The 26,181-nt window shown below is 42.2% G+C and overlaps 1 protein-coding gene across 1 annotated transcript in view; it reads right to left on the minus strand.

The window, feature by feature from the left end:
• Positions 1-5,227: 5,227 nt before the first annotated feature.
• The window catches only part of LOC111973513 (uncharacterized), a 27,989-nt gene continuing 7,035 nt past the window's right edge, over positions 5,228-26,181 (minus strand). Inside the window, exons 4-8 of the mRNA XM_024000900.2 lie at positions 19,103-19,133; positions 10,468-10,621; positions 9,671-9,817; positions 6,019-6,198; positions 5,228-5,514 (exon numbers count right to left, since the gene is read on the minus strand). Coding sequence (XP_023856668.1) covers positions 5,437-5,514; positions 6,019-6,198; positions 9,671-9,817; positions 10,468-10,621; positions 19,103-19,133 — 590 coding nt within the window. The 3' untranslated portion in view covers positions 5,228-5,436. The remainder of the gene's footprint in view (positions 5,515-6,018; positions 6,199-9,670; positions 9,818-10,467; positions 10,622-19,102; positions 19,134-26,181) is intronic.

Genomic DNA, 26,181 nt, shown 5'->3' on the forward strand with positions numbered 1-26,181 from the left:
GGGGGGGTCCATAATGTGCTGTTCAAGAGCAGATGAACATCTCATTACACATTCTAGTGTGGATCAAGACAAGCTCACGTATCTGACCTCTGCACCTCACTGAATAGCCCATAACCTGCTAGTGCCTGACACATACAGTGCATTCGGAAAGTATTCAGACCCATTCACTTTTTCCACATTTTGTTACATTACAGCCTTGTTCTAAAATTAATTAAATCAATTTATCTACAAACAATTCCCCATAATGACAGAGAAAACTGTTTTTTTATATGTTTTTGCAATTAAAACTAAAAACAGAAATACCTTATTTACATAAGTATTCAGACCCTTTGTTGCTATGAAACTCGAAATTAAACTCAGGTGCATCCTATTTCCATTGATCATCGTTGAGATGTTTCTACAACTGAATTGGAGTCCATCTGTGGTAAATTCAATTGATTGAACATGATTTGGAAAGGCACACACCTGTCTATATAAGGTCCCACAGTTGACAGTGCATGTCAGAGCAAAAACCAAGCCATGAGGTCAAAGGAATTGTCCGTAGAGCACCCGGCCAAACTGAGCAATCGGGGGAGAAGGGCCTTAGTCGGGGAGGTCACCAATAACCTGATGGTCACTCTGACAGAGCTCCAGAGTTCCTCTGTGGAGATGGGAGAACCTTCCAGAAGGACAATCATCTCTGCAGCACTCCACCAATCAGGTCTTTATGGTAAAGTGGCCAGACGGAAGCCACTCCTCAGTAAAAGTCACACGACAGCCCGCTTGGAGTTTGCCAAAAGGCTCCTAAAGACTCTCAGACCACGAGAAACAAGATTCTATGGTCTGATGAAACCTTGATTGAACTCTTTGGCCTGAATGCCAAGTATCACGTCTGGAGAAAACCTGGTAACATCCCTACGGTGAAGCATGGTGGTGGCATGCTTCATGGGGATGTTTTTCAGCGGCAGGGACTGGGAGACTAGTCAGGATCGAGGGAAAGATGAACGGAGCAAAGTACAGAGAGATCCTTGATGGAAACCTGCTCTCAGACTGGGGCGAAAGCTCACCGCAGGAGTGGCTTCGAGACAAGTCTCTGAATGTCCTTGAGTGGCCCAGCCAGAGCCCGGACTTGAACCCGATTGAACATCTCTGGAGAGACCTGAAAATAGCTGTGCAGCAACGCTCCACATCCAACCTGACAGAGCTTGAGAGGATCTGCAGAGAAGAATGATAGAAACTCCCTAAATACAGGTGTGCCAAGCTTGTAGCGTCATACCCAGAAGACTCAAGGCTGTAATCGCTGCCAAAGGTGCTTCAACAAAGTACTGAGTAAAGGGTCTGAATACTTATGCAAATGTGACATTTCCGGTTTTTATTTGTAATAAATTAGCAAAAATGTCAAAAGACCTGTTTTTGCTTTGTCATTATGGGGTATTGTGTGTAGATTGATGAGGGGGGGAAAACAATTTAATCAATTTTAGAATAAGGCTGTAACGTAACAAAATGTGGAAAAAGTCAAGGGGCCAGAATACTTTTCGAATGCACTGTACATATTTCACAAGGACTAGCCCATAGATTTGTTCTCTCATTTTAGTGTGCACATTTTTGATCCAGCTCAGCACCATCACCCCCAGAAATGGACTGCGCGGTCACCACTGTTTGAAGCCCATAGCAGCATTAGAACACAGGCTGACAGACCTTTGTAACATAGCCGTGTTGACTCAGTCCTTGCTGGGAGAGAGTAGCGGAGATAAAACAGTGGCTCTGTGCTACTGTGACTGCACCAAGACCCTTCAAATAAAAATGTAGGAATCCTTCAGACAGCATATCCACTGCATAGCTTTTTTCTGTTTCATAAAGACAGATTCATATGCAAGAGAGTGTAAGGAGTCAAAATAATGTAGTGATATCTATTCAACAGGCATACATCAGCCCTGTATTGGATCAGCTCTTGGGCATACAGTTGTTTAAACCAAGGCACACACAAAAAGTGTTGGGTTGGAATGTCGGGATTGGAATGTCTTCACTGTCAGCTATATCAGGTCATTAGTTGAATGTGTAGGTAGTGTTGACGAGTAATTGTCACCAGTGGCGTTGAGCGCTGAAACCATGGCAACGGTAAGAGCTAACCAGGGCCCTCAGTGAGACAGAGTAACATCCTGGACACCCCAGGGAGTTTTTATTAATGTGGAACTGGCTCGCCGATTTGGTGCCTCAACCCTCCCAATACCTGAATTCAACAGAGACACAAACCCACAACACATGACTCACACATACATACACACACAGAGACAGGCAGATGCACACACACACACACACACACACACACACACACACACACACACACACACACACACACACAATAGGATGACCTATTATTAATTTACATCTCATTTTCAGCAAGCCCTTTTGTCTCCCAAAGCTGTTATGAATACAGCCAATTAACAGGGAAAATGTAATGTGACTAACTTCACCTCTTGTTGCCCGTCTCTCTGCCCTATAATATAAAATCTCTTCCACAATTCACAAGTCACAAAATTCACCAAGCAGCACTAAAAACAACACATTAGAAGTCATATTTATCATCCTGTATTGATGTCTGTGCACTAGCCTGGTTCTGTGGTTCTGCTGAGAGCTGACAGCCTTTGTGTTTTATGTTGTTCTGTGTATTATGTGGTTCTGTGTTTTATGTGGTTCTGTGTTTTATGTGGTTCTGTGTTTTATCTGTTCTGTGTTTTATCTGTTCTGTGTTTTATGTTGTTCTGTGTATTATGTTGTTCTGTGTATTATGTTGTTCTGTGTATTATGTGGTTCTGTGTATTCTGGGCTTGAGTGGTAATCAAAGGACATGAACACCAGGCAGAGTGAGAGGCATGCTTTCCCACCAGTAGCCTACCAATCACACATGGCAATGCTGATGACCGAGTGAGTGAGTGAGTGAGTGAGTGAGTGAGTGGTGACAAACATAATGAGTTGAGTTCACATCAACACATCAAAGGATGGATGAGGCCCTCATGCTGTTCTACAGAGGAGGAAATCATACACATAATTGTATAATAATACACACACAAGTGCATGGAATACACACATATACAGAACCCTGGGATGCTCCAACAATCAACATTATTGTCTTGGGTAAAGCAAACCCATGCACAAACTCAATCAACAAAGGCAAAATCAACAACCAAGCATGCTTAAATTGTAAATGTATAATAAACTGAAGGTTGAAACATTTCAAACTATATCATACTTTGTAGATTTGATTCTAGATCAGGCTTAATAAGTGGTGATAACCCATGTATAGAGAAAGGGGAGCACTACATCCCAATATGGCGAGTGGGTGTGTGGAAAGGAAAGGAGTGGGTGTGTGGAAAGGAAAGGAGTGGGTGTGTGGTGTGTGGAAAGGAGTGGGTGTGTGGGGTGTGGAAAGGAAAGGAGTGGGTGTGTGGATCAATCATGGGTTTAATTCACACACTGATATACAGTGGCATCGAAAATCATGGTTATAATGTCACATCACTTGATATACAGGTGGCATCAACGGCAATGGGATTTATTACACACACTGATATACAGGTGGCATCCAAAATCATGGTTTTAATTCACACACTGTTGATACAGGTGGCATCAAAGCATGGGTTTAATTCACACACTGATATACAGGTGGCATCAAAATCAGGGTTTATTCACACCACTGATATACAGGTGGCATCAATCATGGGTTTAATTCACACACTGATATACAGGTGGCATCAAATCATGGGTTTAACTCACACACTGAAATACAGGTGGCCATCAAATGCATGGGGGTTAAATTCACACACGTGATATACAGGGCATCACAGCATGGGTTTAATTCACAACTGATATACAGGTGGGCATCAAATCATGGGTTTAATTCACATACTGATATTACAGGTGGCATCACAGCAATGTGTTTTAATTCACCACACTGATATACAGGTGGCATCAAATCATGGGTTTAATTCACACACTGATATACAGGTGGCATCAAATCATGGGTTTAATTCACACACTTGATTATACAGGTGGCATCAAAGCATGGGTTTAATTCACACACTGATATACAGGTGGCAAAAGCATGGGTTTAATATCACATACTGATATACAGGTTTGCATCAAAAGGCATGAGAAGTTAGCTGCTTCAACCACTGACTACAGGGGAGGGAAACGTGTGCGGGTGTGCATGCGTGCGACAACACGTGTGTGACGTGTGTGTGACAATTTCACAGCAGTTTTAGGAAGTGTATTAAAAAAACACATAGCAACACTCCAAAAGAACACTGCCCTCTTGTTATTAAAAAGCCCATTCAAATAGTGACAGCTTAATTATTTATATTACAAATCTACTTGAGAGTCAAAGCTAGCGCACAACACTGGTTTTCCCTTTTCCTTTCAGCGGCCACTTTACAGTCCTAGTAGGAATAGAATAAATCACCAGTCCATCACAGGCAGTCATTGAATAATTTGTAAATATTTCCTCTTGAAAGCTCTTTGTACTCCAGATACAGTTACATACCAAATAAAGGGGGCAGTTGAACAAGTAGTATAGACTAGAGGATGGCTGTCTGATACCGTTGTTGTGTCCTTGTAGAAACAGATCTGACAAACTGATCTGAAGACATATTAAGCATGTCAAGCTTTCATCCCATTCTACACCAGTCTGTCGTGTTAGAGGGCCGCTCCCTTGATATGTCTGGTCTGTGTTTGTCTTTCTCTCCCACTGCTATGTCTCTATGACTGGCTACTGTGTGTGTTGGTGTGTGGTGTGTGTGTTGTGTGTGTGTTGCTGTGTTGTGTTGTGTGTGTGTGTGTGTGTGTGTGTGTGTGTGTGTGTGTGCGCCTATGTGTGTATCTACAGGGGCTGTGAAGCTCCAGTGAAGTAGTTTTATTCTACAGGCGGCTGTAAAGCTCCAGTGAGGTCGTTTTATTTCTACAGGGGCTGTAAAGCTCCAGTGAGGTAGTTTTATTCTACAGGGGCTGTTAAAGCTTCAGTGAGGTAGTTTATTCTAAGGGCTGTGAAGCTCCAGTGAGGTAGTTTTATTCTACAGGGGCTGTGAAGCTCCAGTGAGGTAGTTTTATTCTACAGGGGCTGTAAAAGGCTCCAGTGGGTCGTTTTATTCTACAGGGGCTGTGAAGCTCCGTGAGGTAGTTTTATTCTACAGGGGCTGTGAAGCTCCAGTGAGGTAGTTGTTATTCTACAGGGCTGTAAAGCTTACGTCTGCACCAGCAAGCACAGCGTAACCACAATGCACGTCTGCACCAGCAAGCACAGCGTAACCACAATGCACGTCTGCCCCAGCAAGCACAGCGTAACCACAATGCACGTCTGCCCCATAGCTGGAACAGAGGAGGAGAAAGAGAGATGGATGGATGGACTGATGGACGGAGCTGAATGAGAACACAGAGAAGAGTTCAGAGTTCAGATCAGGCAAGTCAAGGCAGTCCTGTAGTCTTTACCTGGCGGTCACGTTTTCTCGAGGCCAGAGACCAAGATATCTTGTGATTTGTAAGCTATGTGTCCGGGGGGGAGGTGAGGGGGGAAAGAAGTGTCAATCGAGAAGAAACAGACGATATTAGAGCAAACTTTGTTTTCAGGGTGACACCTCTTACTTGGACCTCTGGTCAGAAAGTCTATGCTACGCTGTCATCAGCGTGATGGAAACGGAGGCTATATGTAGTCAGTCAAGTTATAGCAACTTAGATGAGTTAGGTAGGTGTCAGGCTAGCCATGTTTAGCCTGGCTGTAGCCTGTGACAGGACAGTTTTATGTCACCTGACACATAAACCCCTACGACTCCTTTTCAACTGCTATGTCATGCTCAAATAAAGGGTTACCTTCTCTTCCCTTTTCCCCTCAGTACAGTTTATCTATCTGTCTGTAGCTCTGTTTCAATATCCACACCAACACACCACTACCAACCAAGCCACAAAGCCATGTATTGGGCGTCATGCATTCTAAGTGCTATGCTAGTGTGGACATTGGGATGTTGGCGTGTGTCTCAGAGAGGGACTTACTGCCTGGTTCTCCATGCGGGCAAAGATGACATTGAGCATCTGAGTGAGTGTGGCCTTGGCCGTGGTCTGGTTGATGAGGTTCTTGCTGGCTAGGTAGATGTTGTAGCAGGTCCTGACCGCCTGCAGCACTGTGCCCTCGTGGATCTCTATGTGCTGGGAGGTCACAGCCGTCAACAGGGCCTGGTGGGAGGGAGTGAAGGAATGGGAGAGAGAGAGAGATTCATCATGGTTTATCAAGGTCTATCATGGTGCCTCAGCATTATTTGTGTGAAAGATACTCCTACAGCGCTAGTAGTATAGTCCTCTGCATCTCTGATCCCTTGGCCACCCTCCTCCCAGTCAGAACTACACAGACACAGTTACACAAACACAGCTATAGCGGGATGAGCTGAGCCAAGCTGAGCTGACAGCAGATTACGGGTAGAGACTGAGATTTGGGCTGCTGTTTCACAGCGAGGAGTACTGTACTGAGAGAGAACGCAGCGGTGCAGGACCATCTCAGAACAGACCTTCTGACTCACAGTCAGGACTAGAACAATGCCTAGTGCACTTCCTGTCACTCATCACTTCTTAATACACCTCCCTGCGGAGTGCACTTCACTCAACAAATGCTAAGTGCACTAACCTCAGTGTACTTCTCTTATCTACGGCTTAGTGCACTTCCCTCAACCACTACCCTCCTCTCTACAGATGAAAGTAACACCGACGTACAGACTCACTATGTAAGGCATAATCAACTAGGGGCTATGCATTCTATGGAAGAGAAAGTATGATGTGGAACTGACCTTACACAGAGTTGCATTATTTTCCAAAGAACGCAAAGAGCCCCGAATTAATTATAAATTTTATACCATGGCTATAGTTTAACATATTTGCCCTGAGAAATCTGTTCATTTGCAGGTAAAAATGTGTTCAACATCCACTGAAATAGGTAGCAAGTTTACTAGATAGCTACAGTAGTTGCCTTGGTAACAAACAGACTTGCTAGTTTAGCTAACCAAACCATCAGCTCTAGCTTGGTATTATGAAAATCTACTTCAACAATGCCAATAATGTTTTTAATTCGACTTTTGCTTTTAAAAGCAGCTCAAACATAGAACATGTAAGAATGAACTACAGCCACTGAATTCTAGCGTGCGTTATAGGGAAATAATGCACGCTCTAGAATGCCCTTCAGGTCAATCAGAAACGAGAATTCAACAATGCCACGGTATAAGTGAGGAATAATCAATGAGGGGCTATGCATTCAATGGAAAATAATGAACAACGTTGAAGTTGACCGTCCACGGAGTTGCATTATTTTCCAGAGAACGCATAGAGCCCCGAGTCCCTTTTATACCATGGCTATGTGTTCAACATCCACTGAAGTAGCTAGCAAGTTTACTAGACACACTATATAGACAAAAGTATGTGGACAGCCCTTCAAATGAGTGGATTCGGCTATTTCAGCCACACCCGTTGCTGACAGGTGTATAAAATCGAGCACACCGCCATGCAATCTCCATAGACAAACATTTGCAGTAGAATGGCCTTACTGAAGAGCTCAGTGACTTACAACGTGGCATCGTCATAGATGCCACCTTTCTAACAAGTCAGTTAGTCAAATTTCTGCCCTGCTGGAGCTGCCCCGGTCAACTGTAAGTGCTGTTATTGTGAAGTGGAAATATCTAAGAGCAACAACTCCTCAGCCGCGAAGTGGTAGGCCACACAAGCTAACAGAACGGGACCGCCGAGTGCTGAAGGACGTAGCATGAAAAATCGTCTGTCCTCGGTTGCAACACTCACTAACGTGTTCCAAACTGCCTCTGAAAGCAACGTCAGTACAATAACTGTTCGTCGGGAGCTTAATGAAATGGGTTTCCATGGCCGAGCAGCCAGACAAGCCTAAGATCACCATGCACAATGCCAAGCGTCGGCTGGACTGGTGTAAAGCTCGCCACCATTAGACTCTGGAGCAGTGGAAACACGTTCTGTGGAGTGATGAATCACGCTTCACCATCTTTGGGATGAAATGCAAGGCCGACTGCGAGCCAGTCCTAATTGCCCAACATCAGTGCCCAACCTCAATAATGCTCTTGTGGCTGAATGGAAGCAAGTCCCAGCAACAATGTTTCAACATCTAGTGGAAAGCCTTCCCAGAAGAGTGGAGGTTGTTACAGCAGCAAAGGGGGGACCAACTCCATATGCCCATGATTTTGGAATGAGATGTTCGACAAGCAGGTGTCCACATACTTTTGGTCATGTAGTTTAGCTACAGTAGTTGCCTAGGTAACCAAACAGACTTGCTAGTGTAGCTAACCAATCCATCAGGCCAAGCACGACTCCAGAGCCATCATTAAGTTTGCTGATGACACAACGGTGGTAGGCCTGATCACCGACAACAATAAGACAGCCTATAAGGAGGAGGTCAGAGACCTTGCAGTGTGGTGCCAGGACACCCTCTCTCTCTCAACGTCAGCAATACAAAGGAGCTGATCGTGGACTACAGGAAAAGGAGGGCCGAACACACCCTCATTCACATCGATGGGGCTGTAGTGGAGCAGGTTGAGAGCTTCAAGTTCCTTGGTGTCAACATCACCAACAAACTATCATGGTCCAAACACACCAAGAAAGTTGTGAAGAGGGCACAACAACACCTTTTCCCCCTCAGGAGACTGAAAAGACTTGACATGGGTCCCCAGATCCTCAAAAAGTTCTACAGCTGCACCATCGAGAGCATCCTGTCCGGTTGCATTACCGGCTGGTATGACAACTGCTCGGCATCCGACCACAAGACGGTGCAGAGGGTAGTGCGTACAGCCCAGTACATCACTGGGGCCAAGCTTCCTGCCATCCAGGACCTATATACTAGACGGTATCAGAGGAAGGACCATAAAATTGTCAAAGACTCCAGTCACCCAAGTCATAGACAGTTCACTCTGCTACCGCACGGCAAGTGGTACCGGAATGCCAAAGTCTAGGTCCAAAAGGCTCCATAACAGCTTCTACCCCCAAGCCATAAGACTTCTGAACAATTAATCAAATGGCACTTGGACTATTTACATTGACCCCCCCACCCCTTTGTTTTTACACTGCTGCTACTCGCTGTTTATTATCTATGCATAGTCACGTTACCCCTACCTACATGTACACATTACCTTGAATAACCTGTACCCCCACACATTGACTCAGTACCGGTACCCCCTGTATATAGCCTCATTATTATAATTTTATTGGGTTCCTTTTTTTTACTGAAGTTTATTTACTAAATATTTTCTTAACTCTATTTTCTTGAAACTGCATTGTTGGTTAAGGGCTTGTTCGGTACATGTGACAAATAACATTTCATAAATTTGAACTTGCTATTATGAAAATCGAATTCAACAATGCCAATAATGTTTTCATTTCGACTTTTGCTTTCAAAAGCAGCTCAAACATGTAAGAATGAACTACAGACATGGAATTCTAACGTGCGTTATAGGGAAATAATGCACGCTCCAGAATGCCCTTTAAGCCAATCAGAAATTAGAATTCAACAATGCCATGGTAGAAACAGATAACACAATTCTATATTCTAAATAATCACCATGTAGGCAAGAATAGAATCAAACAGCAGAACACACAATATCCAAAAAAACACTTCCTTGCAGACCAAACAACCGCAGATGCCAACCTTAATGATCTGTAGCTGCACCCCCTCATCTGTCTGTGGTCCCTGGAAGCAGCCACAGATGGTCTCGATGATCCTGTCGATGAGCTTCTTGCCAGGGGCCGTGCTGTCTGGAGCGCTGCCGGTCAGGTGGCCGTACGCTATCAGCTTCTACAGGAAAAACACCAAACACACAAAACAACACAGTCAGATAGCCACTAATCTCCCGTGGGAAGATTCTGCGTGGAGACCGAAGAATCTGTCAGGACTGAATGGGATGTGTGAGATAACGAGCTGCATTAGTTCTGGCCTTTGCGTTTTCGTCACTGGTCATTTGGAAGTATCAAGATTGGGCGAAGGCTTTGGCTAAGTTTTCTTTAGCGAAAGTGGAGCTCTCAATTTCTCTCAATTTCTAACACATACAGTATAGACACAGTAGTTAATCACTGACCAAATAACGCAAGATTTTACTTCTGATTTAACAGAGATTAGATAAACACAACTTCTACATTTCATTCAGAAAACACCCCCCAAAACATCATGAACTGCACTGTGAATCAGTGTCACTGAACTTTGAGTCTGTCTATGTAAATACAACATTTTATTTATTTCAGGTCAACATCAAATTCCAGTTAGATATTGCACAGAAACTTAAATAACTTTAGATGACTCCAAGCTGTGTGTATGATTTAATATCAATATAGTCCTTAACCAAATGACCATATTTGTTTTGACATGTCATTACGGTGATGGTAAGAAACATGCAGCCTGGACAGTTTTAGACACACAAGGGTCACGTGCTGACCTCCTCTACTACTGACCTGTAAACAGTCTAGTGATGTGATGACGATGCGGGGACATTTGGACTGACATGCCAACTCAAATGGCAGGAAGTACTTGTCGGCCTCTACAAAGTTGGTCTTTGATTTGATTGGCGGAAGAGTGCTGGAATCTGATTTCCTGTCTGGAGGAGGACTGGAGAGACAACAAAAAAAAGAAAATCGAGCTCAAAGTACATATAGATATTGTTACTTTTATTTATTATTTTTTGTTGTATTTTTCTTAAAACTACATTGTTGGTTAAGGCTTGTAAGTAAGCATTTCACTGTAAGGTTGTATTCGGCACATGTGACAAATACAATTTGATTTGCTATTCTGTCATCTACACAAAGCATGATAAAAACACATTTTAAGCAGTATTATTCTGGCAATCACACACTACTAACATACTGTAGCAGGCACAAAAGAACCGTCTGAAACTAGATCCCCTACATACTGGTCTTGACGAGAAGAAAAATAACTATTGGGGGAGGTTCTGTTCTGCACTGTTCAACCAATCCAGTAAATGTGGAGGAGGAGTTAAGATGCACTGTCGCCTTGTTAACGTCCAAAAGGGGAAACCGTGTCACATGCGCTCTTTCCATTTCCTCTGAAAACCGGAACATCCAGTTGTTGGGGACTCGGCAGAAGGTAACACACTACTGACAGTGTACTATTTATGTCTTTATGCATGTTCTTTATGCAGCTCAATTAGATACACTGTAAGCAGCCAACTCTTATAAAGAAAGGTGCCTGCAATTAATCTACCACTCATCTATTTTAGGAGAAGAGATCCATGATGTCATACACCTGATAATAATGTTCTCTGCTCTGTCGAGTGTGTCTTTATACCTTCAAAAGCCTTTGTGGCCAAAATCACATCCTTGTTACTGTTGCTAAGGAATAAAACCAAGGATAAAGCCATATTTGTGAGTGTTGTTTGTCTTTATGGATCGTAAATCTAAACCAGGGGTTCTCAGTTGTACACTAAAACATTATAGATCTAAACCAGGGGTCCTTAGCTGTACGCTAAAACATTATCCATCAGAACAACCACACCCAAACTGCACTGAGCTCTGAGCCAAGGACGGAGGGAGAGAAGGAGGAAGAGCGAGGGAGAGAGAGAGTGAGAGAGAGAGAGGAAGAGAGAGAGAGAGGAAGAGGGGTGAAGGGCTGTGTTGTTTGTGTCTTGGCAGAGAGAAAGGATGACTTCAGCTTCTTTAGTGATGACCTCGCAGAGTGCAGTGGGACACGGGATAGAGAGGGAGAGAGAAAGAGAGGGACAGAGAGAGAAAGAGAGAGACAGACAGAGAGACAGAGAGGGGAAAAGGAGAAGAGGAAGCATACAGAATTTTGAGAGGCGATGTGGCCATTTCAAATATAATATGGTCTCCCGTCGTGTCCATTCATCCCATAATGTTATTTTGAATGGAAATGTCCATTCTACTTATGCTAATTCTATGAGTCACAGTTCCTCTCTGCTCAGCATGCGTTCTCCCCTCTAATAAGCAACATATAGGATTAGCCTGCTCATATTCATAATTGACATGAAATGGGGTTGAGCCATGCATCTATGGAGACTAGAGAATGCTAACACGTTGCTTCTGGTCTTACAATTTTTGACACTTTTTGGCTTACAAAAGATCCTTGCGAATAAGTGTTAAGTGGATGTTTTTTTCGTACTTTTCTGAAACCCGAAAGCCAGGGTAACTTTGCGAAAGGTTAGGTAAGGTGTCTGTATATAAAATGACTACATCCCTCACTCCTCCCCCACCTAAAGTCAACTTGGGAATGGCATTTGTGAGAAGAAGCTTAGACATGGGCTGTGTCTGAATACCCATACTTAGTAGGCCGTTTGAGTATGCCAAAAAATAAAGTTTAATAGTATGCAACATTTCGAAAATAGATCTATACTTTAAATGCCTGTATGTCATACTGATTTTGGTTTTGACAACAGCTGATCAATTAGAAATGTGGATGTGTTACCGAAATCAACGAATAACGAGATAAAATGCAATCCCGCATAACGCATTCTCAGTATGTGAAAATCTAATGTTTCATAGTATGTACATTTTCTAAAATCGTGTATGGTTTAAAAGCCAGGACTCATTTCGCCTCTTCATCTAGTAGAAATCGATGCACACTTTTCCACAATGCATTGAAGATGTGGTCTGCGCCTAGTTCTCTTCAAGTAGCCAAATAACAAAACTAGGCTACTTAATTGGGGAAGATGACGAATAGTGAAGTTTCTGCGGTGGTATTCAAATGTAAGTGAAGTCGTTTTTGTTCTCCTTAAAATGATCACGAGTATTGTATCGTGGGATACATCTTTGAAAACAGAACTCTTTAACATTTGTGAATGTGTCAGTACCAAGGACTCGGGATGTGGCTGTGTTAATGATGTCATGTTAATCAGGCCTTTTGATTTGAACATATGTATTGCTTTAGTTTTGTAGGCTAGGCTACCTAATTTAATTATTTAATTAATGGACCAAGCCTTAGCAGTCATTGTGATCTTGATCTCGTTCCCAATGATCAGTGCCTATGATGTTGCTGTCCAGCGTTCTGAATTTGCCATGCAACCAACTGTCCACGTTTCTTTCTGTGCAATAACCTTTTGATTTGAACATTTGTTTTGGTGTGTGTACTAGGCTATTTAATTTTATTTATGTTACAGCACTTTGGTTTCACTAATAAATATGTTTAAATGGAAACAAATGATCTGTTTCTGTCTTCAGTCCTTTTTAAATAGGATAGATGGGCTATATGGTCTACAGTATAGGTTGAATGTGCTAAATAGTATGTGACGATGAGTACATAGCAAAGGTGGGACCAAGTCACTATTGGAGTCACAAGCAAGTTTCAAGGTCCAAGACGAGTCCCAAGTAGAATGCGTCAAGTCTTGAGTCAAGTCCAAGTCGTGCATTCTAAGAGCAAGTCAAGTCTCAAGTTAAGTTTAAAAAAAAATCTATACATGCAATGACTTGTTCAACTACAAATTGAGACCTTGGGACTATAAGGTTCTATCTAACATTTGTGTCAAATGAGTTAGTCACATATAATAGATCTTGGTTCTTTATATGTCCATAAAGTTATATTTTTGAAAAAGTACATTTTAAGTCAAAGAAATCAACAACTACAAAGTTCTATCTGCAATCCAATCACAAGCTTGAACAAATACAGACGGACCAATCAGAACCCTTCTTTGCCAATAATGGCACGCAAGCAAAACAACACTGTCAGAAATCTTAAAGTAAATGTCACATCGTTGCTCAGTGATGGCAGTAATTTGTCTAATGACCATAATACATGTCTTAATGGATTTGCTGATGTGTTCCGACTCTATTTTGGTAAAATAGTGTTATTCTATAATTTATGTATTCCAATGGATAGTCTACTTAACTGAACATGTCTAATTCAAAAGTGTCAGATATAACTTTATTGCTGAACCCAGATTGACATTTCAGAGACATTAGGTTATATCTGCTATTGCACCCACCTAAACATGTTTTTTTTTTTTATGTCTCAGGATGTTGATACTCTGTACTTCAGGTACCTTTAAGGTGAGGACCTTAAAAAGGATCCGCCCCCTTTTCCCCCAATTTTCGCCCAAATCTAACTGCCTGTAGCTCAGGACCTGAAGCAAGGATATGCATATTCTTGATACCATTTGAAAGGAAACACTTTGAAGTTTGTGGAAATGTGAAATGAATGTAGAAGAATATAGCACATCAAATCTGGTAAAAGATAATACAAAGAAAAAATTACGTGCTTTTTTTGTACCATCATCTTTGAAATGCAAGAGAAAGGCCATAATGTATTATTTCAGCCCAGGCGCAATATAGATTTTGGCCAGTAGATGGCAGCAGTTTGTGGGCAACGTTTTATACTGATCCAATGAACCATTGCATTTCTGTTCAACATTTTGTATCAAGACTGCCCAAAAGTGCCTAATTGTTTTATTAATAACTTTTCAAGTTCATAACTGTGCACTCTCCTCAAACAATAGCATGGTATTATTTCACTGTAATAGCTACTGTAAATTGGACAGTGCAGTTAGATTAACAAGAATTTAAGCTTTCTGCCAATATCAGATATGTCTATGTCCTGGGAAATTTTCTTGTTACTTAAAACCTCATGCTAATCGCATTAGCCTACGTTAGCTCAACTGTCGTCCTGTGGGGGACCCACCGATCCTGTAGAGGTTAATGGATTAAGAAAAAATAATTCACTACAAAACAGTTCTGAGATCTGGGATGTGAAAACTGATGCTCAATATCTCAGAACCATGCTTAGTGCAGATAGAACCTTATAGTCCCAAGGTCACGAAGTTATTGTCTATTTATTGAGGCTACCAGACATCCATTTTCCTTATTTTGTCTATGACACAATTTGATTATGTAATAATTAATTGGATCAACAAATTCCAAATGCAAGCTTCATAACTCAATTATCAATTTCAAGAAATGTTGATATACCAAAAGACCATTAGGCCTATGCTAGTAATTGTTGCTTGACGCCCCGTTGCTGGTGAGCATGCAAAGTAAACTATTAATATTCTTGACCACCAAACAATCTTTTGAGCTGCATATTTATTTATGTCAATCTTCTCTCCCTACAATTTGACGTTTGCGCTGCACTGATTCTATAGCTGTACATCAGCAATCTGTTCGCTTGCCCAGTTGTTCTCTAACTTTTTGACTCGTGACCCACAAAAAGGAGTGGTTCAAAGCTCTCGACCCCCGCGCACGCACTTTTCTGGAGTCCAGAGCAAGCAGGATCATATATTTTCTGTCTGTATTTTTCTTTCTCAAAAATATCGTAAATAATTTGCCAGAATATGTTATGTCTTCATCCCATAAGTATTGAAGGCGATGCTACAGCTATCTTTAGACATACCGTACCACCACTGAGGCATATACTTTTAACCCACCCAAACTAGGCCTATCTGAAATAGGAAAATGATCAATGAAATCACTAGCCTGTTGTTCTGGCAAAGATGAGTCCGTAGCAGATTGCTAAACTGAATTTTATATGGATAATATTAACCTAGGTAGGCTACTGCTTTTGCTAGACAAAACCGGAGAAAAGTAAACAAGTGCTTTCTGGTCACTAATCTGGATACGTGTGCCCACATTTGCGAGCCCATGCTGATGACTGGTCATTGATCAACAGGCAACACAACTACATTTTTGGGCTCTGAAGCATAGATTACGATATTTGGTGCAATGCCGTAGGCCTATGTTAGTAACCTGATCGAATAAACAAAGGTATAAATATAAAATACAAATGCTAGGTTATATCTAGCCTATAAAAATATGTGTGAATTTCTGTATTTTTCCCATGCAATTTCACACTTGCGACCCCCCCCAAAACCTTCTCACTCCGCTACTGTAGGTTACCTGAAATGTGTGGACTGACAGTTTGTTGTTGAAAAAAAAAAATGGTAGTTGTAAAAAATTGTAAAATGTTTATTTTTTTTGCAAGTACGATACGGTCTCTGGTTGGGTGGAGAGTAGCCTAATCCACCGTGACTCTGTGCCACAAAATGAGTGACAAAACATTACAAGATCTGGCCAGATATATTTCAATTCATCAGTCTCAAATCTTTATCGAGTCCTGAGTCTTGAGGCTCCAAGTCGAAGTCAAGTTTCAAGTTGTTTTATTTTCTATCAAGTCATCAAGAGTCAGACTCGAGTCCAAGTCATGTGACTCGAATCCACACCTCTGGTACATAGTATGCAGTACACTAATATGCATATTGAGACACGGCCAGTGTCTCTACCACCTCCCTCTACCCACCCCCTCAGCTCCCCTCACCGACCACTGGGGTCTCATTTGGGCAGAGCTAGCATAGCTGGCACATAGAACATTCTGATCCAGCCCTGATCATCCCGTCCTGCTGTGGGACTCTCGGGGGGGAGAGAGAAAGAGAGGGATGGAAATGGCGGGAGAAAGAAAGGATGAGGAGGAAAGGAGTGGCACTCATGGTACATTTCATTCCACTGACCCAGTTACCAGGCAGCAAAGCTCCACAAACACACACGCAAACTCTCCCTCTCCCAGGAGAAATACAGCCTACTTTTTGAGTGAATGTACTGACATGTATGTGTAACTGTTAGATACAGACACAAACACACACTACATGTTAATGTATCCTAATAAATGTTAATCGTAGTTTTTTGTCTGTAATGTCTTTTTCGTTGTGTGTCAGACCCTTGTAACACTAGCTGTCGCCATTGGCGTCGGCTAATGGGTATCCTAATAAAATAAAATAAAACTCTCCCCCTCCCTCCCAGGCTAGAGCCAGGCACTAGGCAGGGGTCCATTAATGACAGGGAAAAGGGCTTTTAGAAGGAGACCCGGCTAAGAGACAAACAAAAACACACTGGAGGTCACACACACACAGACACACCTTTTATACTAAACTCAAAGGCAAGCGAAAGGAAACAAGAAAATCACCTAAATTAACCAGGATGTATTTATTTTTCTTTTGTAAGATTCTATTTCTGATTTTTTTTAAACAATACAAAACATTCACCTACAAACAACAGCATACAGACACAAACATCCACATCATCATCCCTGCTCAGACCCACCTGCTCACACCTCCATTTCCAGCGCCTGCATCGCTCTCCGCCACATGGCCTCAAACTGCACCATTTTGTTTCTCTCTGTCGCCCACACACTTTCAACATTTAGATAACAAAGCATTTTACCTTCCCATTGTGTTAACTAGGATATCGAGGATTGGTTGATTTCCAGTTTTTCAGTATACGTTTTGTTCAAGATGATTGACTAGAAATGTATCGTCCAACCCATCAGGTATCTCACTGCACCCTCAGATGCCATGTCTTGAAATATGCAGACAGACGGATTAAAAGTACATTTACATGGTAACACTTCTGACAGCCGACTTTCTAATTCTGGCCATACCTTTCGGACTTTCTAGCATTCCCAGAAGGCATGGATTATTGAGTGATTGTTAGTTTTACACTTAAGACATGAGTCTGCCGTTGTACTGTAGAATTTGTGAATTTTGTCTCTTGTATAATAAATTCTATATATTAGTTTACACTGGATTAAGCGTACATTTTTGTTAACTGTAGTTCCATTAGTTATGTTCCAACATTCCCTCCACCAGTTATCCCCCCCCCCCCTAAGAGATTGTCAGCTGAATAGGATCTCTCAAATCCAAACACTTCTTGATATGAACTGTTTAAGTTGCATGTATTTGAAAATATCTACAATTGCTTTGTAAAATTCGGTAATGGAAATGCATGTATTTCCTATTACTAAGTCATTTATGGTTTCTATGCCTTTAGTTTTCCATGTGGACAATGTATCGGTGAATTCTGAAAAGCTATCCAAGGATTGTTCAAAAGGGTTGTGTTTTTAGGGAGTGATATTGTTTCTTGTAGAATATGTTTTATTTTCTTCCATATTGTTATAGTGTTCTGAACTATGAAGTTGTTCGTTCTTAGCTTTATCCTTAAAAAATAGACATGTACAAAGATTTTGGGGGATGAGAATGCGCATCTTCAATATGTACCTATTGTTCCTCTTTAGTACATTTAACTATATGTCACAAGTAAAATCCCTGGGTAGCGAGTTGATACAATTTCAAGTCTGGAAGATTAAAACCACCCTCTGATTTAGGAAGATGTAAAACTTTCCTTTGTATTCTATAAGTTAACTTTTCCCATAAAGTCTGCTATGATCAAGTATACTTTTTTAATGAATGTCTTCGGTGGGGTAATTGGTATTACCGAGAATAAATATACAATCTTTTGGAGCCATGCCATTCTGAAGATATTTATTCGACCTGTAAGACTTATGGGAAGGTTGTTCCATTATTAGATCTGCTTTCATATTGTTGATTACTCATACAGTTATCTTTATACATCCTAAGTATTTAATATTTTTTGTGGTCCACTTAAAGGATTGCTGTAGATCTCCTATTGCCATTATTTCGTTTTTTTCCACGTTCATTTTATATCCTGAGATTTTTAAGTATTCTGAAAATATTTTTAGCAAGGGAGGCATTGAGTTTTCAATATTGATCAGGTATATCAGGAGATCATCTGCAAATAAGTTGAATAAACATTCATGTTTACCAATACTAACACCTGTTACATTTGGGTCCTGTCTAATTATGTCTGTAAGAAGTTCAATTGCCAGTGCAAACAGGAGGGGGGAGAGAAGACATCTATGGCTTGTGCCCCTTTCTAAAGCAATTATTATTTGTGTATATTTTTGGTTTAGGATATTTTAGGATAATACTATTTTTATTAAATGTATTATTTCAGCTGGAAAGTTGAAAGATTCCAAAGTTTTTAATTGAAAAGGCCATTCACAACAGCCATTATAGATACATCTTATTTTTGTTGCGTATTGTATTAAACTGAATCATGTTTTTGTATTTGTTTGAAAGTGTCTATTTTGAATAAACCTTGCTTGATTGGTATGTATTAAGTCTGGTAAGACTTCTGCCATTCTGTTGCTTATGAGCTTTGTTATTATATTATTGTCACAATTTATTAAACTTATGGGTCTTTAATCTCCAGATCTTTTAAAATATTCACACGGGGTGTAACCAGGATATATTTCTGTGAAACTGAATTAAAATCAACTTACCTTAACTTTTCAGACTCTTCCTTTATTTCCTCTGAAAAAAAGAGAAAGAGAGGGAGGGAGAAACCGTTAGAAACATTGAAGTAACAGCCAAGGATGAGAGTCAATTCTGCAGTATTTTACTAAACTAATGACACCATTGGGAATAGCAGATAGCAGGGCCAGGCAGCGGTAAGGAGCCTGCATCTATCGAATCTAGCTTCCCTCTCGTCTCCAAGGCTCCCAGTGAATGTCTGAAGAGTCAGAGTGAAGTGTTAATACATGCTTGAAGAGGATAAGAACCTCTTAGGACAAGGATTGGCCAGAAGAACCCTTCAACTTCTGTATGCATACTGTGAATAGTGACATTCTCAAAGGGATACACACACTTACATGCGCACACACGTAAGCACGCACTCATACAGAAGTGCGCTGGTTATCAAGGGGCAAAGTATTGACAAATTTCTTTAAATTGAGAGACGAGCTTAAAGTTTTCTTTACTGACCATCATTTTCACTTGTCTGACCGCTTTCATGATGACGAGTTTCTCACACGACTGGCCTATCTGGATGATGTTTTTTCTCACCTGAATGATCTGAATCTAGGATTACAGGGACTCTCCGCAACTATATTCAATGTGTGGGACAAAATTGAGGCTATGATTAAGAAGTTGGAGCTCTTCTCTGTCTGCATTAACAAGGACAACACACAGGTCTTTCCATCATTGTATGATTGTGGGCAAATGAACTCAAGCTTACGGACAATGTCAAATGTGATATAACGAAGCACCTGAGTGAGTTGGGTGCTCAATTACGCAGGTACTTTCCCGAAACGGATGACACAAACAACTGGATTTGTTATCCCTTTCATGCCCTGCCTCCACTACACTTAACGATATCTGAACAAGAAAGCCTCATCGAAATTGCAACTTTTGTAAAAATTGAAGCCACTGCCAGATTTCTGGATAGTGCTGCGCTCCTGCCTTGGCAAATCACACTGTTAAGACACTGATGCCCTTTGCAACCACGTACCTATGTAAGAGTGGATTCTCAGCCTTCACTTGCATAAAAACTAAATATAGGTACAGACTGTGTTTGGGAAATGATTTAAGACTGAGACGCTCTCCATTACAACCCAACATTGCAGAGTTATGTGCATCCTTTCAAGCACACCCTTCTCATTAACCTGTGGTGAGTTATTCACCATTTTCGATGAACAAATAAGGTGGTTAAATAAAGAGCAAAATGATTGATTATTATTATTATTTGTGCCCTGGTCCTATAAGAGCTCTTTGTCACTTCCCACGAGCCAGGTTGTGACAAAAACTCACACTCATTCTTATGTTTAATAAATGTATTGTATAGTGTGTGTGTGGCAGGCTTACAAACGATGGCAAAAAAACTATATATTTGAGAGTGCGCTGACCCTGGTGCTGGAGGGGGTACACAGCTGGAGGTTGAATGTTTGAAGGGGTACGGGACTATAAAGAGTTGGGGAACCATTGTCCTACATGTATGCTTGGTGTTGGATAGAAAGTGACTGTGTGAGCCACACCAACAGACCCAATCATTGTTCTAGACCCGCCGAGAGGAGAGGAGTCTGGGTGCTGTGCCGCTGTGCTCTGCCTGAAGCTGTATTCACTCTGCTCTGCAGCAGTGGTTGTTAGCGGCAAATCATGGGTTTAATTCACACACTGATATACAGGTGGCATCAAATCATGGGTTTAATTCACACACTGATATACAGGTGGCAGATGCACGTCTGCCCCGGCAAGCACAGCGTAACCACAATGCACGTCTGCACCAGCAAGCACAGCGTAACCACAATGCACGTCTGCACCAGCAAGCACAGCGTAACCACAATGCAGCATAACCACCCCCCCCCCCCCCCCCCCCCCCCCCCCCCCCCCCCCCCCCCCCCCCCCCCCCCCCCCCCCCCCCCCCCCCCCCCCCCCCCCCCCCCCCCCCCCCCCCCCCCCCCCCCCCCCCCCCCCCCCCCCCCCCCCCCCCCCCCCACCCCCCCCCCCCCCCCCCCCCCCCCCCCCCCCCCCCCCCCCCCCCCCCCCCCCCCCCCCCCCCCCCCCCCCCCCCCCCCCCCCCCCCCCCCCCCCTATCACTGTACCACTCCAGGTAGGAGTGAGAGTCCTCCAATCAGATGTGTTCAGAATGCAGATCACTGTACCACTCCAGGTAGGAGTGAGAGTCCTTCGATCAGATGTGGCAATGTCATATCACACCATTATCTCTGTGGTAGCTAGACATGACACACACACAGTGACACACACACGGTGACACACACACGGTGACAAACGCACACACACACACACACACACACACACACACACACACACACAAATGGAGGTGCCTCCATTTGTTTACTGAAAATGCTGCTCTCAAACTGTCTTGCTCTAGAAGCCATTGTGTCAACGATACTGCTCTCTCTACTATACTGACGGCATTACATTTACCATTCAATTCTAACAACTCTCAGATTCAATAATATGACCCTCTATTTAAAAGGGATGAATGAATCTATCAACATCGAATTACTCCGATAGTAACAATCCCAGACAAACGCAACGAGATGAGATTCTGCCAGCTAATGAGAATACACACACAGCCACAATACATATCACTTCTGAAGATGGGGTGTGTGTGTGTGTGTGTGTGTGTGCGTGCGTGCGTGCGTGCGTGCGTGCGTGCGTGTGTGTATTTTAAAATCAAGAGTGTAAGCCCATACACACACAATGCAAACAGAAAAACATTTGAAAGGCTCTGTCGGCTGGTATGAACAAGCACATGCACACGCACACACACACTACTACAAAGACGAGTGAAAGCATTTTATGAATACAAATGGTAATCAGTGCTGAAGAAAAGATAATGAATCGCAGGCAACTGAACTGAAGCACCAGCAAGCACAGCATAACCACAATGCACGTTTGCCCCAGCAAGCACAGCGTAACCACAATGCACGTCTGCCCCAGAAAGCACAGCATAACCACAATGCACGTCTGCACCAGCAAGCACAGCATAACCACAATGCACGTCTGCACCAGCAAGCACAGCGTAACCATAATGCACGTCTGCCCCAGCAAGCACAGCGTAACCACAATGCACGTCTGCCCCAGCAAGCACAGCGTAACCACAATGCACGTCTGCACCAGCAAGCACAGCCCCTACACAGTAATGATCTATACATCTCTCTATAGTAGGCCCATACACAGTATGAATCTATAACATTCTCTATAGTAGGCCCCTACACAGTATGAATCTATAACAGCTCTCTATAGCAGCCCCTAACACAGTATGAATCTATAACAGCTCTCTATAGCAGCCCCATACACAGTATGAATCTATACATCTCTTATAGTGCCCTAACAGTATGATCTATAAACTCTCTATAGCAGCCCCCTACACAGTATGAATCTATAACATCTCTCTATATAGGCCCCTACACAGTATGAATCTATACCAGCTCTCTATAGAGCCATACACAGTATGAATCTATAACATCTCTCTATAGTAGGCCCACACAGTATGAATCTAAACAGCTCTCTATAGTCGCCCTACACAGTATGAATCTATAAAGCTCTCTATAGTAAGCCCCCTACACAGTATGAATCTATAACATCTCTCATAGTAGGCCCCTACCAGTATGAATCTTAACAGCTCTCTATAGCAGCCCATACATGAGTAGAATCTATAACAGCTCTCTATAGCACCCATACACAGTATGAATCTATAAATCTCTCTATAGAAGCCCCTACACAGTATGAATCTATAACATATCTCTATAGTAGGCCCCTACACAGTATGAATCTATAACACGCTCTCTATAGTAGCCCCCTACCAGTATGAATCTATAACAGCTCTCTATATAGCAGCTACACAGTAATCTTAACAGCTCTCTATAGTAGGCCCCTACACGTATGAATCTATAACCGTCTCTATAGCAGCCCCCTACACAGTATGAATCTATAACATCTCTCTATGTAGGCCTACACAGTATGAATCTATCAAGCTCTCTATAGTAGGCCCCTACACAGTATGAATCTATAACATCTCTCTATAGTAGGCCCTACACAGTATGAATCTATAACAGCTCTCTATAGTAGGCCCCTACACAGTAATGATCTATAACAGCTCTCTATAGTAGGCCCCTACACAGTATGAATCTATAACATCTCTCTATAGCAGCCCCTACACAGTATGAATCTATAACAGCTCTCTATAGTAGGCCATACACGTATGAAATCTATAACACTCTCTATAGCAGCCCCTACACAGTAGAATACATAACATCTCTCTATAGTAGGCCCTACACAGTATGAATCTATAACAGCTCTCATATGTAGCCCCTAACACAGTATGAATCTATAACAGTCTCTCTATTAGCGTGCCCCTACACAGTATGAATCTATAACATCTTCTCTATAGTAGGCCCCTAACAGTATGAATCTATAACAGCTCTCTATAGCAGCCCCATACATAGTATGAATCTATAAAGCTCTCTATAGCACCCATACACAGTAGAACTATAACATCTCTCTATAGCAGCCCCTACACAGTATGATCTATAACATCTCTCTATAGTAGCCCTACACAGTATGAATCTATAACAGCTCTCTATAGTAGCCCCCTACACAGTATGAATCTATAACAGCTCTCTATAGCAGCCCTACACAGTATGAATCTATAACACTCTCTATAGTAGCGCCCTACACAGTATGAATCTATAACAGCTCTTCTATAGCAGCCCCCTACACAGTATGAAGTTATACATCTCTCTATAGTAGGCCCCTACACAGTATGAATCTATAACAGCTCTCTATAGTAGGCCCCTACACAGTATGAATCTATAACTCTCTCTATAGTAGGCCCTACACAGTATGAATCTATAACAGCTCTCTATAGTAGGCCCCTACACAGTATGAATCTATAACATCTCTCTATAGCAGCCCCCTACACAGTATGAACTACTTAACATCCTCTCTATAGCAGCCCCCTACACAGTATGAATCTATAACAGCCTCTATAGTAGGCCCATACACAGTATGAATCTATAACATCTCTATAGCAGCCCCTACACAGTATGAATCTATAACATCTCTCTATAGGTAGGCCCACACAGTATGAATCTATAACATCTCTCTAAGCAGCCCCTACACAGTATGAATCTTAACAGCTCTCTATAGCAGCCCCTACACAGTATGAATCTATAACATCTCTCTATAGTAGGCCCCTACACAGTATGAATCTATAACATCTCTCTATAGTGAGCCCTTACACAGTATGAACTACTAACATTCTCTATAGCAGCCCCCACACAGTATGAATCTATAACATCTCTATAGCAGCCCCTACACAGTATGAATCTATAACGCTCTCCTATAGCGCCCCTACACAGTATGAATCTATAACATCTCTCTATAGCAGCCCCCTACACAGTATGAATCTATAACACTCTCTATAGTAGGCCCTACACAGTATGAATCTATAACATCTCTCTTATAGCAGCCCCTACACAGTATGAATCTATAACATCTCTCTATAGTAGGCCCTACACAGTATGAATCTATAACAGCTCTTCTTAGTAGGCCCTACACAGTATGAATATATACAGAGCTCTCTATAGTAGGCCCTACACAGTATGAATCTATAACAGCTCTCTATAGCAGCCCCCTACACAGTATGCATCTATAACATCTCTCTAGTAGGCCCATACACAGTGAATGATCTATACATCTCTCTATAGTAGCCCTTCACAGTATGAATCTATAACATCTCTCTATAGCAGCCCCTACACAGTATGAATCTATAACAATCTCTCTAAGCAGCCCCTACACAGTATGAATCTATAACAGCTCTCTATAGCAGGCCCCTACACAGTATGAATCTAACAGCTCTATAGCAGGCCCCTACACAGTATGAATCTATAACAGCTCTCTATAGCAGGCCCTACACAGTATGAATCTATAACAGCTCTCTATAGTAGCCCCAACACAGTATGAACCCAGGTGCGTGTGTAGGTGTAGTACAAAAATAATGTTAAAAGAAGTGAAAAACTGAGCACCAGATATGTAAGCATGATTCAGAGGAAAGACACAGGTCAGAATGGAAGCAAATCCAGTATGACACTTTTACACAACCATATGATTGTGAATGACACATCTTCTAACACCGAGCCTATAGTCATTTCCCCAATTCATACACTCAACACACAACATAAAACATGGGCATTATCAGATTATTAACGTAACAGAATTTTGTTCTAACCCTTCCTGCAAAATAAAGGTTCATCAAGAGAGGACATTAGTCTAGAGCGGCTGACTAACAGATCCAATCAGATGTGTCAGAATGCAGATCACTGTCCCACTCCAGGTAGAGTGAGAGTCTCCAATCAGATGTGTTCAGAATGTAGATCACTGTCCCACTCCAGGTAGGAGTGAGAGTCCTCCAATCAATGTGTTCAGAATGCAGATCACTGTCCCACTCCAGGTAGGAGTGAGAGTCCCCAATCAGATGTGTTCAGAATGCAGATCACTGTACCACTCAGTAGGTAGTGAGAGTCCTCCAATCAGATGTGTTCAGAATGCTAGATCACTGTACCACTCCAGGTAGGAGTGAGAGTCCTCAATCAGATGTGTTCAGAATGTAGATCACTGTACCACTCCAGGTAGGATGAGAGTCCTCAATCAGATGTTTCAGAATGCAGATACTGTACCACTCCAGGTAGGAGTGAGAGTCCTCCAATCAGATGTGTTCAGAATGCAGATCACTGTACCACTCCAGTAGGAGTGAGGTCTTCGATCAGATGTGGCAATGTCATATCCACACCATTATCTCTGTGGTAGCTAGACATGACACACACACAGTGACCACACACGGTGACACACCACCGGTGACAAACGCACACACACACACACACACACACACAAACCACACACAAACAATGGAGTGCCTCCATTTGTTACTGAAAATGCTGCTCTCAAACTGTCTTGCTCTAGAAGCCATTGTGTCAACGATACTGCTCTCTCTACTATACTGACGGCTTACATTTACCATTCAATTCTTAACAGATTCAGTATTCATATAATAATG

This window comes from Salvelinus sp. IW2-2015, linkage group LG14, assembly GCF_002910315.2.
Source record: "Salvelinus sp. IW2-2015 linkage group LG14, ASM291031v2, whole genome shotgun sequence".
NCBI lineage: Eukaryota > Metazoa > Chordata > Actinopteri > Salmoniformes > Salmonidae > Salvelinus > Salvelinus sp. IW2-2015.